The 17,470-nt window shown below is 42.3% G+C and overlaps 1 protein-coding gene across 1 annotated transcript in view; it reads left to right on the top strand.

Annotated features, from left to right (window-relative positions):
• ALDH1A1 (aldehyde dehydrogenase 1 family member A1) overlaps nucleotides 1-17,470 on the top strand; it is a 240,161-nt gene that overhangs the window by 138,095 nt on the left and 84,596 nt on the right. The window contains exon 9 of the mRNA XM_078675766.1: nucleotides 5,973-6,157. Coding sequence (XP_078531892.1) covers nucleotides 5,973-6,157 — 185 coding nt within the window. The remainder of the gene's footprint in view (nucleotides 1-5,972; nucleotides 6,158-17,470) is intronic.

The following is a 17,470-nucleotide window of genomic DNA, read 5'->3' as shown; positions in this document are numbered from 1 at the left end:
AGAAAGGTTTTGAGGGCTTTACGAAAAAGGGAATACTGGGGGCAGGATCGCAAATGGATCGGGAGAGAATTCCAAAAGACAGGAGCCAAGGTAGAGAACTTCGATCCACCCCATTTTTTACGTTTAAAGCGAGGGACTACGAGAAGTTGATGGGTAGATGAACGCAGTTCTCTGGACGGGGTGTAGGCGTGAATAGCTGAACCGATGAAGGCAGGGGCCGAACCAGACCGGACATTGAAGATGATGCAGCCCAACTTAAACAGGGCACCTTGCTGTACAGGGAGCCAGTGTAAAGATTTAAGAAGGGGGGTGACGTGGTGAGATTTGGGTAAGTTAAAAACAAGGCGGGCCGCCTGATTCTGAACCAACTGGAGACGCCTCACGAGGTACTCAGGCATGCCACAATAAATGGCCTGATGATGGTCTCTGGGATCTTGTAGACTGACGTGGGACCAAAACGTCGACGAAAGAACACCGTTTTGTTTATATAGATTTATTGAGTATACAGAACATGAATCACATGCAATGTTTTGGTTTGATTTGCTGTTATATGGTGTTTTGTTTTCCATATAATTTATAGACAAAAGGTGTTACATATACTACAGTGAACCGAATGTAAAATATCAGTAGTATGTACGTTGCCTTATGTAATTTACTTTTTGAAATTGCATCTTGAAAAACTATTGTAATTAAATACCAATAGTTATAAATTGTGTGTCAGAATACATTAGCGATCACGTTTGTGGCAAGAGATAAATCTATAATTAACATCGAATGATTCCCTTATGGCCGATTATTTTCTGCGTTTAAACTTACCCAGTCTCTAGGGAAAAACGGGTTGCCCTATTTTGTTCCACATTTTTCTGAAGGCTTTTTCCACGTAAGTCAATATCTGTTAACTTGCTAAACCATCATTTTCTTTAAAACACCTTTATGTTTGGTTAGGAGAGTGGGCGGGGATGCTTGTTTCATGAATCTAGCTTGAAAACATTTCCTGAAACACGGTCTGAATAGAACATGTTCAACTGACCTTACACAGTGTAATAAATTGGATTATTGTTTGCCGTGAGTGACTATCCTTCTCACACAACAATCATAACCCTTGTGAACTGTCGAAGTTTTCAAATTAATCTTAGCTCAATCCCCTGGTAGCAATGGCATAGAGCAGACAGGCTTAATTTAGGGGAATAAAAACATAAAGTCCAAATGCAGAAGAGTTGAGCGACTATGGAGAGCTGATTATATTATGGAACTTAAACAGACATATAACCTATTCTTGGAAGAATACAAGCAGGCCATTAAAAAAGCTAAGATGGAATACTTCACTACCAGAATTGGGGCCGGTAAGAACTCTTCTAAGGAGCTTTTTACATCAGTCCAAACCTTGTCCAAGCATAAGCAGTCTAATCAGTTTAGACCTGATCAAACCTTCTGCAACAAGATAGCATATTCTTTCCAAACAAAGGTGCAAGTAATTTATGATGACCTCCCTAAGACAGCCCCTGATGCCGCTAAATCTAATTGTCTGACCATCGAGGAGAATTCTACCCAGGGCCAGCTAACCATCTATCGGGCCCTTACTCAAGAGAATGTGAATAATCTCCTTCTACTAACTAATTGAGGTTCACCTAATGATCCCTGCCCCTCTGCTATTCTGCATCTGGTCTCGGAAAAAATCTGCTCCCCTTTAGCTCCTGTGCTAAATGATGCAATTAAGTCTGGGACCTTCCTCCAGTCCTGGAAGAAGTCCTGTATCAGGTCGATCTTAAAAAAGCCTGCCCTTGATCCAACTGAGGTCAATCTCTACCGACCAATATCGTTCCTGCCAATAGCGGCAAAAATTCTTGAAAAACAGCTTGACTCTAACAATCTTTTAGATGCTAGCCAGCATGGGTAACGACCAAGCCATTCTATGGAGTCGGCCTTGATAATGGCCACAGAGGAGATTCACAGACAGGTGGATGGGGGGAGGGCAGAACAGTCCTTATCCTGTTAGACCTTTCAGCAGCATTTGACACCGTGAATTATGCGGTGTTAGAGCGACGGCTGGAGGCGATGGGGATTAAACAGATGGCTCTGGCCCTCCTCTCCTTCTTCCTAGCTTGTAGAGAGCAGCTTGTAGAGAGCAGAGAATACATTGGGAGAATGTACAATCTGACATTTTCCATATTCCGTGCAGGGTACCACAGGGATTGGCTCTATCACCGACCCTATTAAACATCTATATTACCCAGCTGGCCAGACTCATCAGAGAGCATGGTTTTACTCTGGTCTCGTAGCCGATGACTCTTAGATTGTCATACCCGTATTAAAAACACCGGACGAGACAGCCATTAGCTTCCATAACTGCCTGACTGAAACTATTACTTGGATGAATCACAACTTTCTTAAAATTAACGCCGACAACACAGAGTTTATGGAGTTTGGCAAGGGATTAACCCTGTGGAATCAAACATGGTGGCCAACAGAGGCAGGTTAGTGTCGCTGCCCAACAACTAAGGCTAAGAATCTTGAAGTGATCCTCGATAACCAGCTAAATTTCGCTGGCCAGATCAACCACCTGGCGTCCTCTTGCTTCTTTTTACTGAAGATCCTACGCAAGATTTTCCCTTTCATTCCGCAGGATATTAGGAAAACGGAGGTAGTAGCTCTCATTCTATCCAAAATAGACTACTGTAATACCCTATTTTTGGGCATTGACAAGGCGCAGATGGCTAAATTACAATCTCTACAAAACGCCACAGCGCGACTACTATTGAATATTCCTATAAGTCATCCGGTGTACTACATTGGTTACCAACCCAACAGCGAGTGGAATTCGGGGCCCTCTGTCTGGTACATAAAGCTTTGTATGGAGGAGGTGCCCTGGATATGCGGAAATTGTTTCTCTGGGACTAACCAACGAGAAACCTCAGATCTACCAACGCGGGTCTGGTACAAATTCCTAAAATCCGTAGAGCAAGTTGGGGCGGTAGCAGTATATCCCATTCTGCAGCTAAATTGTGGAACAAGATGCCGGCCGCCATGAGGCTACAGCCTAACAGGCAGCTTTTTAGGAAAACGCTTAAAACTTGTCTGTTTCCCCCAACTAAGTTCACGTCCGAATTGAGCAGCTCCACTCACACCTCCTTAGCGCCAAGACATCGCGGCAATCGAGCGATTTATAAAACTACTTTACTTACTTACTTACTAATATGTAAAGCATTTATGATGTACCAAACCAGTAATAAGGTCAAAATATAAATTAGTAAAATTTCCAAACTGAATTGGACAAATAGAATATATTTTTATAAACAAAATGGCATTAAAATAATAAAAATCCATTAAGGGAACTGGAGATATGATTTATTAAATCTTTAAATAGAAATAGAGGCAAAAAGCACAAAAAAACACAAAGCTCCAATTATACTCACAGTATATCGGGCCCTTGGTGCAATTCCAGGCTGACCGCAAAGGAGTGCAGGTCAGATACACCAACCTGGTTCATCCTGGTCAAAGATGTTATCATTACACTTTGTTCTTTAAGTTAGAACCACCACATGGGTATGGTTGTATGATAAAGGCAGCATGACTAAACCACTAGCTCGTGTATGGGAATTACTCCTGGGCACGCTTTAACCAATGGGGCAAAAGTTACAGGGGCATCCCTAATCACTTTGGGACTTTTTAAGATGAAAAAAGTCTTCAGCGACATTAAATCTGTGCTTTGTGGTCTGGAGGAGTATGTGTGGGGAGTACAATATCCCTAATCTAACAATAAAATCCAGTGTGAAGCAGCCACTGCACCCTGATAGAGAGGTCTCGTAGGACAAAAGGCGAGTCCTTCAACGACCAGACAGTGGATCCTCAAGAATTGTCTTGCCATCCTTTTCCCTCCTCATTTAAGTGTGATCCATGAGTTATATGTAAACCCATAAATTGACGTCTAGTAGGACAAAAGCAGAGACCTACAGCAACCAGACAGTAGAACAAGAATTGTCTTGGCATCCTATTCTCTCCCTTTTCATGTGCGCCCCATGTGTTAAATGTGAACCAGCAGACTTGTCAAGCAGGATTTGACACTGAAGTGTCAAAAAATATGCCCACAGCCACACCCTGCATATTATGTGGGGTTTAAAGGAGTCCTCTCTTCACCTTCAGGTCAGCCTATTATTTTTCCCTGGGATGCAATTTGCACCAATTCACACGTATTCAAGGGAAATTACTAGCTGGTAAAAGCTCGAGCGCAAATGAAAATGAACTTCTAAGAACTTCAGGTAGGGAAAAAGTAACTTTCTAAAAGTTACTTTTCCTCAGTATTTATTATAAATGTGAATCATTGAATTGGATTTTTAAGAACTATTACATTTGTTGTTTAATTATTTGTCTAGCTTGTCCATTCCAAGCTATGCATTAGTGTTTTAATCTGTACTCCTCAGTGAAAATACATTTTGGATGCTAGCAACTGTAAGGGCATGCTACCGTTAGATTCGTACATGTCCTACCTTTAAATACCATGCATCTTGCCTTTTGGACTACAAGACCTACATAGGGTTGACTTATTGATATTTAAATGGGACTGTTTGACCTGTCAAAAGGCTATATTTTGACAGCTTGAACTGCAGTTTTTACATTACTACAGTCAGCTACAACGATAGGCCTGAAGCCATGCTAAGGCTGCCACTCTAGTGGATGTCACAATGGCTGCTGCAGTCCACTAGTAACATTTGACTTACAGACTCGGGGTGCTCCTCGTACCATATGCTAGGGCCTATATACATTGCATATGCTAATTGGGGTTGTGCCAATTTGACCATGTTTAAAATTGAGCACAGGCACTTTGCTGCAGGTTAGCAGGGGTAAAGTGCAAAATGTCCTGAAGCCAGCACACTATAGGGTGAAGCAAAAGGTGAAACATCTGGGGTAACCAGGCATAACAGGCATGGCCCAACCCTAGTACCAAAATGTATACTGCGGACAGGTTTTGGTCATGAGAAGCATAGATTGAATGCAGTGTCTGGACGTTCACAAGGCCTTATACCCAGCCTTGTTATGGGACCAGGCCCCGTTATCTTTGAACAAAATAGATTCTTGACAAAACATTTCCCTATAGTTCAGCAGCAGGATGGAAAGGCAGACTATGCATTCTTAGTCGATTCTAAACAGCAATAATGATTTCTAGTTTCATAACCCTGTTACCTTCAGTGTAGAGATTTCTCTGGTTTAAACTGATGAGCCTAGAGATGCTATCTTTGCATGAATATCTTCATTGTTCGGTATGAAGCTTCACTCCCTTAGCCATCCATAGGGATGTCATTGATAATATCAATTGGAAGTTCATTGGCGATGTAGCGCTGCCAAGTTACCCAGGACCATATGTGATGTGCTGCTCCAGTCCAGGTTTTTTCTTTGAATTTTGAGACTTGTAGTCTTGCATACACCATTATAAAACCAGATTACGAGTCACAGATTTTAAATGAAAAAAAAATGGATTGAAGCTGCACATCGAGCTTGGACCAGGGAAACTTGACAGCTATCGGTATGTTACCGGTCATGTCCTCTCTGGTGCCTTGTGGTCTGTGAAATCAGGGCTGATGTCATGACCAATGGATTGGGTGCCAAGCTAAATGATGAAATTCCAAGTTTTTTAAAACTTAGAATCATAACTAAATTTTCAAATAATTTGGTTTTAAATAAATATTAATATCTTAGGAGCAATACTAACCATAACAAAGCTTTAATTGCAGATGAATAAAATCCCATATTTCAAAGGTACTTGTGAAATATTGAAATATATTGCACAGGTTTCTATGAAATATGGGTTTGATTACCACAATGACAATCCCAAACTGCCATGGAAAACTTTCCAATGATACAATGTTCATCACATTTTTTTCATGAAACAATATAAGTCAAATTTACTGTCCTTTTCAGTCAATTGTAGTGAAAGTAAATTGCTATCACTAACAAAAAAACATACTTTCTCATTTCAGTGGACAATGCACTAGAGCATGCTCACAATGGCCTGTTCTACCACCAGGGTCAATGCTGCATTGCATGTTCCAGGATTTTTGTTGAAGAGTCTATTTATGACGAGTTTGTTCGACGGAGCGTTGAAAAAGCAAAGACGCGGGTTCTTGGTGATCCTGTTACTCCCGGAGTAAATCAGGGACCCCAGGTAAATCACTATTGGTTCTCATAGAAAGTAAATAATATATTATTCGGAAAATTGTTTAACATTACTTATCACCATTTAACATGTCTCTATCAAGTTGACCAAACCATTCTCTTGAACTATTTAAATACTCTGTGCACCACTCTAGCATAAGTTTTTATTTGAAAGGAATACTTCGGACTGTAGTTTTGCCTCCATCCACACTCATTGTTGAACCATGCTGATGAATTAATTAAAAAGGTGTGTCAAATTCCCAATTTTTAGAATTTACTTTCTTGTTTATGCCTACTACCCCTCCTGGGGTATAGGCCATCAACCAGGCCTCTCCAGCCATCTCTATCCTGGGCTCTTCTTTCAATCTGACTCCAGGTGTAACCCATCTCCTTGCAGTCAGCCTCGAGACCACAGTGCAATGTCTTCTTGTCCTTCTTCTTTTCCTTTTTTCTTGAGAGTACCAGGTCAGGACTTGCCTAGTGGTGTTCCATCCATCTTCTCTGTTGGCCTTCTATGACCATTATTGTCTTCCCAGCGTTGTCATTAACAGGTCTTTTTGGTTTGCTGTATCTGTGGGAGAGTTTCCTTGTAATGTCATAGAGTTTTTAGGTCTCGCCTAGCAGTGCGCATGCGCTGCTTGGAAAAAGACCTTTAGCCATCGATGTAGTTTGTGTAACAAAAACTTGCACGCGTTCCATTGCCTTCAATGGCAACGCATGCACGTTTGGCGACTCCCTTGCGGGAGCGAGCTTTGACACCATATGATTGGAATTAACTTGCAAACAGATGGTGCCCCTGGCTCGATCCTGCAAGGGAAACACTGTGTGTGCTCGGGGTGGAGGCAGCCCTGTCTGGCTCAAATCTAGATGCCCCCAGATTTGATGACTCCCCCTTACCATTATTGACTTACGCCGATGATGCAGTGTTATCAGCGAGGACAGGCATAGACCTTCAGAGTCTCTTAACTGCATATGCTGCCTTTATGGCCTCTCTGGACCTCCGTGTAAATGAGGGTAAATCTTTTATCATCATAGCTGGAGCTACCCGAGGTGCAAACGTGCCTCATTTTCACTTTGCCTCCAAAAGAATCGAAGTAGTTGACTCCTTTGAGTACCTGGAAGTTCTGTTTGACAGCAAATAAACTTGGTCGAAATTGGTGGCTGCCAGAGCCCTGGGCATGGAAAGAAGCCTACTAGCGATAAGGGGTTTTATAAAGAAGTCAGGGGCCAGCCCTGTGGATATGGGTAAAACTATCTATCTAGCCAAAACAAAGGGAGCAATAACCTACGGGGCTGGAGTATGGGGAATGGCTCATATTGAGAAATTGCAGTGAATGAAAGACACCTTTTTTAAGTCTAGGGTCTCATTACCACCTACAGCATCCAATTTCATCTTACACCTTGAATTAGGACTCCCTTACCTGTCCGACTCCATCAGGCTGGCACCGATCCTACTGTGGCTCTCCATCTGGCGGAGGTCGAGAGTTAATTTAACTCAACGTATTATTGGTGATTGCCTCAGGTTGGAGGGTCGCAGAGGGATCAGTTGGCTCAGTTATGTAGAAGCCGAGTTAAGAGCAATCGGGCAGGAGGAGCTGTTTAAAGACCCGGGGCTAGATGTAGGTAATTCTATTTTACCACTTCTTAAATACCGAATTTTACCGATTCGGTATTTAAGAAGTGGTAAAATAGAGGGGGGTGGATGTAGGTATTTCTGAATCGGTAAATACCGAATCGTTAAGATTCGGTATTTACCGATTCTGTAAATACCGAATCGGTAATGCCAATGGATTCCTATGGGCATTGAAGCCAATAGGAATCAATGGGCAATACTGAATCGGTATTTACCAATTCGGTAAATACCGTTTCCAGCAAGGGTGCAGGGGGTGTCACTTTGACACCCTCTAGCACCCCAAATACAGGCATGTGTGCCATGTGGCACACAGACATGCCCTAAGGGCATGTCTGTCTGTCACATGGCATAGGTGTGCATGGCATAGGTGTGCATGCACACCTGAATTCGGTATTTTACCACACAATAGGATTGTGTGGTAAAATACCGAATTCTGAAGGCCTGTAGCACTGTAAATAGTGCTACCTACATCTTGGATTTACCGAATCGGTAAAATTACCGATTCGGTATTTTACAGATTCTGTAAATTTACCGATTCGGTAAATTTACCGAATCTGTAAAATGATGCCCCTACATCACAAATACCCATTTACCGGTCGGTAACGGCCGTTACCGGCTGGTAAATGGCCTCCTACATCTGGCCCCCAGCTTCTTGCAGGATCATTTCTAAACAGAAACTGACCGATCTATACATGCAGAGGGTTGATTTTACTCGCAGGGGGAGGATTTGTCAACAACAGGCGCTTAGCACCTATGTCCTCGTTCCGTCTAGACCTGCGGGAGACCATCACTATTTCTACCTCTCACGTATTACTATGGCTCAACACAGATTTATCTAGGTGCGTTTTTGCCTAAACTGTATCCCCCTGATGCTCGGTTTCCCAGAGAGGAAGTTTAAGCACACTGACCTCATCTCCTGTTCGTGTGACAATGTCTCACCCCAAACTTATCTACACTTGGTATTGTTTTGTAAATTTTACCACAAAGAAAGAGAAACTTTTTATTTTACCCATCTTAAGACTTCAAAATGTTAAACAATCCAGGGTGGCCCTGCACTTTCTGAAGTCTTTATCTATTTTATTTCTTTGTTTCTCATCAGCATCTTTTCTGTGGGCTTGTATGAGAAAAAGAAAGTCGATGGGCACGCTAACTTGAATTACTGTAAAGGTTACCTAAAATTTTATGATTGTAAATTGTGTTACAGTCTTTTTAACGGTTTGATATGATACATTTGTGCTTTTATGATCTTTTTTTTAATAGATCGAATAAAGATTTTAAATTAAATTAAATGATAGCAGTGATAAATTGGTAATGAGAGGACCATTTCTCCTCAATACGCAAAAGGGAGACATTCGTTTCCACAACAAAGGGTTTTAGAGCTCTTAATTCTTCTATTACATCATCCAAGGTGAACGGAGGGTGACTTGGAGGAGGAATGTGGATCCTTCTTAGGTCTCTTAACTGGAGCAGAAGATTTATTCTGCAAAGCAGCAGCTACAGCGTTAGAACCTCCCATACCAAGGTCTTTTGAGATCTCCATAAGGTCTGACAAGGTCTTGGGAGCAAGAGCCTTTTGATGACCTTTAGGACATGAGATGATTTTAATGGGAGATGTGTGAGGAGTAACTTTGTACTTCTGCTTCAAGGACCTACCCATAAATTAGTAGTCCAAACTGTTAATGGATCAAGTCCAGTGGTGCAGCGCAGGCTGAGTACCAGAACGATGCAAAGTATCCCTGCCAAAAAAGGTCTATAATCCAAAAAGTCAATTGTGACCCAGGTAATAACAGTAGCAGGTGCCCTCTGCAGATTACAGTACATAAAAGAAAGTAGGTGAGGCCATTAAGAAGGAAACAGAACTGAAACCTCTTTAACCTTGACCGCCGTGCGAATTCCGCCGCGGTGCGGGCATTCTAATCAATGTGCGGGGTCACGTGGGACGGCAAGGGCCATCCGTAGCACTGAAGGGCTTAACATAGCCCAAATTCAGTCAGAACCAAATGAAGACTCAGCCAACACTATAGATTGACCGCACGTCAGAGGACTCCAAAAGAGAATAATATTTAATTTCTTACTGTGACAGAGACACCAGCTCTCTAGTACGCAGAGATGCAGAATTAAGAGTCTCTAGCCAGTGAGGCGTATTGGGGGAAATCCTTGCAGGGTCCCAAAATGGCAGGCACTTCTTAGGTGAGACGCACTGAAAGCAGAGTTAAAGCCAGCAGAGGGCAACAGAGGCCAAATAATGGATGTAGCGGAAGGTGTCCACCTTCCAAAACCAAGATCTAGCACTTGGAGACAAAAACATCCTGAAGTGGTGAAAAGCGTTCGCCGAAGCCGACTGGGTGATTTAAGGCCCTGCGACCATCTCGTGTGGTGTTCACAGGGCTCGAATCAGGGTACCACGCAGGTGGACGGCGTCCCCCCACTTATTTTACCGGGAGCTTGATAACTATAAACTGCAACTGAGTGCAAGCCACCTTTCGTGACGTCACTTCCTGTTGTGATGTCAGCGTCTCCCCACTTCTTTTTTTAGGACTTGTGCCCTGGGCATTCGCGACTGCTTCAATTATATTCTGAGGAAGAAAATTGAATCAGAATGAATCTATCCAAAACAGAAATATTAGATGTGATGCAGAAGAAAAGTTGAAAAACATTTCTGACTAATTTTAATTATGCTGTTTTCAGTCTAAACAAACACCCTAGTTACATTGCGAAGTGTAGTGGACGCTGGACTAACCCTTTGAATGCCACGGCTGGAGCTCTTTTTCAGCTTAAACTTTCCTCCTCTCTCATATTTTGTTACTTTATGGGACTGAATGATTTATTTTCAGGGATGGAGTTATTATAGAAAGGTCAGAGGGAAAAAGATGGAAATTAATTTCAAATTTGAGGAAAGCCAACATGAATCATGTTGCCTAATGTACTTGATAACCAATGTCAGCTGAGAGGCAGTTCGAAGAGTGGCATCTCAAAGAGTACACCGAACCAATGCAGCAAAAAACTGTGAGGGATTGGTTTACTGATGGATCATTGTTTTTTCCCAATGTTCAGGGCTGTTAGGAGCAGGACTTTCCTGCCAGTTAGTGCCTTCTTTTCTGAGCGCAGCCCGAATGCTCTATTGCATGCTCTCTTGTTGGAGAGACATAAATGAATAGTTCACTGTGAAAAGAGGCATGTTAAAAAAAGAATGCTAAACAGACTACCATGGGAAAATATTCAAGTTGTTAAGCTATTTGGCAAAGCACCTCCTTTCAGTCACGATGCCATGCAATATAAGCAAGGGGGTAGGTAGGTAACTGATGTGCACATTCATTTTAAAATCATTTTGATAAATACCCTTAGTTCTGGCCCACATGTCACTTTAGAAAGCAGATCACCGAGCTCTATTCTTGGCTTCAGTTTTATTGTCCTATTAAATATTTGAGCAGGGTGGAGGCTTAGTCTAAATGCCTTTTTTGGCCATATTTCTACAGAGTATTTAATCCCCAATTAATCAGATATCGCTTACATAACAAAGGAACTGGAGCGCAAAAGCTTCCAAAGCATAGAACATGACGAAAATATATTAATTCCTATGCAGGTGCACATTCTTGCAAGAATTAGCTGCACAACAAAACGAACTAGATGAAGGAATGCAAAGTTATTGTTGTCAGAGGTTGGAGCATTGCCTGCTGTTACTATTACTCATTCAAAGTAGTCTTAATTATGTTTACCTGCAAAAGTGAGCAGTCGCATTTCTTAGATTAAGATAATCATACAGTGTATTTGCTGTGTATTAGGGCTTCTAAGGTAAATTCCAAATAACATCATTTTTGAGCTAACCCAATACACCGGACAGTCTCAATAGAAATACGTACAAAGGGCCTAATTTAGAGTTTGGTGGACGAGTACTCCGCCACAAACATTATACATGTCTAACATGATATACACTTGTCATAAAACGGACGGAATATACATCACATTTATGATGGAGTATCCATCCGTCAAACTTTAAATTGCACCCATAGTTTTTTCGTAAACCTAATGGAACATAAAATTTACATTTCAATATATGGTCCTCATTTGAAGTGTAATGCTGAGTGAAGTTATTCACAGTGGTTCATCTCTGCTGTTATTTTTCCTATTCCCATGCTCTTTTAGGTAGAACTTTATTTCGCTTTATTGTAGGTAGCTTCAATTTTTATTCTTAAGTGTAACTAGGCAGTCCATCAGTTTACATGACCTAATGTTTCCAATATTCAGAGCATGGACTTTGGATTGCCCCTTTCAACAACTGTGTTTTGTGTTATTGCTTTGAGGCTTTGTTACATCTTGGATAGGGTGACCAGATTCTCAAAACAAAAAACGGGGACAGGTCATAGACATAGAAGTAGGACTACGGTTTGCAGTAACCATCGACATAAAAGTATGATTATTTGACAGCTGTCATAGACATAGAAAAAGGACTACAATGACCGCTCCTTCCACAGACCGAGATGAAGCATTACAGAAAATAAATCTGAGGTCTTTTATTGACACCCCTCTCCTTTACACAGCAGCATTAGTATTTCTTATTACATTTACACTTTTAAGGACTATAGCATATATTTGCAAAAATCAATAAACCATCACAGGCTAGCAAACGCCAGTGCAAAGAGAGCATGCGGGCACATACTCAACCGGAACAATGAAAAACAGGGACATTTCTGTGTTTAACCGGGACACTGATTGAAAACGGGGACATTTGAGTCACTTGGAGAAAAGTGTCGGGATACGGGGACATTTCTCCAAAAACGGGGACCGTCCTGGGAAAACGGGGACGTCTGGTCACCCTAATCTTGGATCAGTTCAGAGCAGAGTCCTTACCTCTTGGTATTAGATGTTTGTTGCATCATTTCACATTCTAGGAAGTAGTTTCATTGCAATGAATTTAGAGAATATTTTACATCTGAAAATACACTCAATTATCACTTTTTGTCACAGTGAGCAATTTCCATCTCCTAAGCTTTCTATTCGGAAATTAATCAATGTTGGATATTTTTCACTGTAGGTATTCCGGATATTTGTTCATTTTTTATTTGAGGACTTGCACTTAAGCCTGGCCTAACACTGATCTCCACTTCATTTATTTCTATTTCACATCGGGATAGCTATCTTTGTATTTTTGTGTCCCAATGTCAAAGACGAAACCCACCACCGCAAGCCAAATTGGTCACTGTTAGAACTGGGGGTCTCAAGTTGGCAGAGGTAGGTACCACTGTCCAAATAGGGACCCTTGCTTCTGGTCAGGGTAAGGAGGAAACACTCTTGGATAACCTCTGCTCACCCCCTGGGTAGCTTGGCATGAGCAGTCAAGGCTTATCGAAGGCAATGTGTAAAGTATTTGTACCAACGCTCACAGTAACACAGTGAAACACCACAAACTGACTCCACTACAGTTTAGAAAAATAAAGGTATTTAATCTAAACTACAAAAGACCAAAACGGCAAAAATCCAACATACACAGTTCAAGATTATGGTTTCAAAAAGTGTTCTTGAGGTTGCCTTAAAATAATCCACAGTTGCGTCACATTTTAGCCAACAGTACCTTTAGATGTGACAAAAGTTCAGAGTGAAAGCTGTAGCTTTGAAAAGCAAGCGATGCTCCACTCCTGAGACCCTCGGGAGGCGATGCGACAACTCCGCTGGATGTAGCGGGCGTGTTGCGGTGACTCCAGTCTGTAAGGGGAGGGATGCGATACCTTGAGTGGATTTCGGGGCACAGGTTTCGTGGAAGCGGCTCGCAAAAGGGACGATGCGACGATCTTTGGGGCAGCGACGATCTCCAGTGCGGCAACGATGCGCGGCTCAGCGACGGTCTTCTACTCTCGCGGCCCCTCGATTGCATGGCTCTGCGACGTTGTTCGCAGCGACGTGATGCAGTCCGCAAGTAATCGGTGCAACGATCTCACCCAGTGACAACAGGCTCTGCGACGATACTCACAGCGGTAGTAATTTTCCCGCAAACGAAGGATGCGATGACTCTGGCAGTGGCAACAGGCACTGCGACGATCTCGGCCTTCGTAGCGGCGGGAATTTCCTCGAACTTATGGGGGCACTCCGCAAGCGAGCGATGCGATAAAACTTGTAGAAAGTCTTTAAAATCTTGGTTTCCAGCTTCCCCACACAGGTACCACTTCCAGAGGCACCACAACTGGCCCAAGCACTCTAGGAAGGACAGAACTCTCTCAGCAGAGTTCAGGGAAGCTGGGGGGGGGGGGAGTCCTTTTGTTCCTGGGACTTCTTAACAGGGAGCCAGCTCTGATCAGGCCCTTGCAGATTCCCTCAAGCAAGGGGACACAGCACAAAGCAAAGTCCTTCCTCTGTCCTTGGCAGCAAAGCAATCGCAGGTCAGTTCAGCAGAGCAACAGCAGGACAGTCTTCCTTCTTCAGTTTCAGCTTTCTCCTTGGCAGAGGTTCCTTCTTGATTCCAGGATGATCTAATTTTCTGTAGTCTGGGGTCCTGTACTTAAACCCCTAAAAGTCTTAGTTCCTGTCGTGCAGGAGGGCTCTGAGCCCGGTCCAAACCAGTTCTGGAGCACTCTGTTTACATGACTCCTTCTCTCCTTTCACAGTGCAGAGCAGAAACATCAGACGCCCCACAGGAGGTGGAGCCAGCATTGTGTAGGGAAAGCACAGCCCTCGAGCACTTTGTTGACATGATTCCTTCTCTCCTTTCACAGTGCAGGCCAGAGACATCAGACGCACCACAGGGGGTGGAACCAGCACTGTGGGGGAAGGCACAGTCCTATTCAGGTCCCAGGTGCAACTCCTCCCTCCCATCTATATGCAGATCTCTCTATTCACCACTGGGCAGACTCATTTTGTCTCCTGGAATCCCCCAGCCCTGTCACTCACAAACCAGACAGTCAATTCACAAACAGGCCAAGGCACACAGAAAGGTCAGACAAGAGAACAGCCACTTTCTAAAAGTGCTGTTCTCAAACACAGGATTTAAAAAACACCTTTCCTAAAAGATGTGTTATTAAATTCTGAGTTCAGGGATACCAGACTTTTATGTCCTACCTTGCTCCTATGGGAAGATATGCTGGTAGCCACTGTAGCCAGCATTCCCTATGATAGCCTATGGGCAAGGTAGCCTTACAATAGTGAAAAACGAAAATGGCTGTCATTCACTACCAGAGCATGTCACCTGCACTAGTACCTGCTCTACCTTTCACATACACTGCACCATGCCCAAGGGGGTACTTTGGGCCTTCCATAGGGGTGACCAATGTGTACAGAAAGGGAAGGGTTAGGCCCGGTCAGTGGGGACACTGACCAGGAGGACATGGCAGTTCACAGAATGCACACAGGCACTGCGGTGGCAGGCCTGAGACACCATTTTAGGGCTACTCGTGTGGGTGGCAAAATCAGTGCTGCAGGCCCACTAGTAGCATTTGTATCACCAGCCTTGGCACACGTAGTGCACTTTACTAGGGACTTCTGGTGATACAAATATGCCGATCATGGATAGACAATTGCAGTAACAATTTACACAGGGAACATATGCACTTTAGCACTGATCAGCAGTGGTAAAGTGCCCAGAGTCCTATTGCCAACAACCACAGGTCAGGAAAAACAAGGGAGGAAGAAGCAAAAAGTTTGGGGATAACCCTGCAAAAAGGGTCATTTCCAACAGTCACTAATCATTTAATCAATGTTTCTGTCTCCAAGCTAAGTCATCAATGTTTGTAGATAACTATTGGCCTGATTTAGAAATGTCCTGGTGGAGATCTCGTCCACCAAATGTAGAGATTTCCACATGGACATCTCTCTACATAGAAACTGTCATGGCAGTTCCGGTCAATGTAGGAGAAGGTTGATGGACGATGCCATCATCCATGATAGCCAGCCATCCAACTTTTCAAAAGGTCATTGGTTTTCAAATGCAATCTACCGAAGTCAGAATTGTAGAAAACTAATAAAACATGACCCTCCACACCCTGGAAGTCTTCTTCGAGGGTGTGGAGATTATTATTGATGTTTATTATTAAGCAGCACATCTAGTGGTATCACATGTACAGTAATAATAGGACAGGCACACTAGTTATGTTGTATTATGTTTTTAATAATATGTTCTTATACAGCTCTGAAACGCAAATAAGTTGACAAATCCTGTGGTGAATCAATGTTTTTATTTGACTGTAGCATCATGTATGTTCCCTCCCCCCACCAAGTGGGCACACAAAGGCAAATTGAAACGGAAAAAAACATGCATCCGTTTGTGACTAATATAATGCTGTAAATTGATTTGAAAAAACTTTAATAAATATTATTCCCAAAAAAACAAAGGGATTATTATTGATGTTTCCTGTCTCTTGCCACGAGGTTTTTCATAGCGGTGAGGGAAGGGAAAAAAAGGCATTATGGCATCCTCTCTAAATAGGGTGGACGGTGTCATGTCCTTCCTCTGACGACCTCTACTCCATCAAGCCTTCAGCAGAAGTATTCCAACAGGGGTTTTGTTGATAGAATGCTTATGCTTCACCTGCCTCTAAATGAAGCCAGTGGACAGAGTATTTGGTGGGCTGGGTACTCTGTCCCTGTGTGATAAACTCTAAATCAGGCCCCATATTTCTTTGTTCATTTCTACAGTGGAGTATCTGCCTGTGTGGGTAGAGAAGTCCTTGGGCAGCAGCTTTCATAGAAGTACCTCCATATAAGGTGGGATTATACCCAACTAATTTCAGTGACTGGCAAATGAAAAAGCTCTAACTACATGAATGCTCTTTGTTCTTCTTTGCATGACTGGCTGATATTTGCTATCTTTGGTATCCTTCACTTTCTTTCACTCCTTCGCCTTATCTGCCACTCTCCTCTTTATTATAAAAGCTTGTTCTTTTAATGTTGGAATTCCTACTTTTTCTCATTCCCGTCGTGTTTATTTTTCTTTCTCCACGATGCTTTCCTTCATTCCCAGCATTAAATCATTCTATGACTTAATTTCCTCTGCATGTCCCTAGTAGTTATGCAGTCACTCCTCTTAAAGCCTACACCTTTCTTCTTTAGTCACTTTGGAATTTCAACTTATGCAAACTCGTCTTTAAAAACTTAAGTGGGACAATGCACTCCACACATTCATATACTGTTGGATCTAGAATTCCAAAAAAGTACATAATTCCAGAAATGTTTTTCAACATTTTAGTGCTGTTTCCAAGGCTCCAAGAATCTGTGTGGTATTCCAAAATATACCATACTCCTCTCCCTGAAGGTCTATCCCTGAGCACCAAACGTGTCTGCTGGATGATTTTGAATTTGCATAGTGAGAAAATAAACAAAAAACACAAAATTTAGAGCAAATTTCAAATGTTGTCTCCTCAACAAACTGAGTGTTCTTTATGACTCTTTTAAAAAGTTAGCATTATTTTTTGTAAAGTTATATCTCTTTATGTACACTGAGTGCATTAAAGGCCTCAAGAGTCTCAATACCTTTGCAACACATTTGAAGTTGTAGTAGTCACTCATTTAAATATGAGCAGATTATTCCTATTATCTTGGAAATGCTTTAGTGCCACCAAACATTTGACTAAAGTAGTTCTTTGGAAATAACAGCTATAGGATAGAGCTAAAGCTGAATTTGTTTTCATATTGATATAAATATGACACCCTGTGATTTGAAAGGTTTATTACTAACATTATTGTTTCTCGTATTGGAAATAATTTGAA

Source organism: Lissotriton helveticus, chromosome 2_1 (genome assembly GCF_964261635.1).
Source record: "Lissotriton helveticus chromosome 2_1, aLisHel1.1, whole genome shotgun sequence".
In the NCBI taxonomy this organism is placed as follows: Eukaryota; Metazoa; Chordata; class Amphibia; order Caudata; family Salamandridae; genus Lissotriton; species Lissotriton helveticus.
This window is presented reverse-complemented; position numbering and strand designations above follow the sequence as displayed.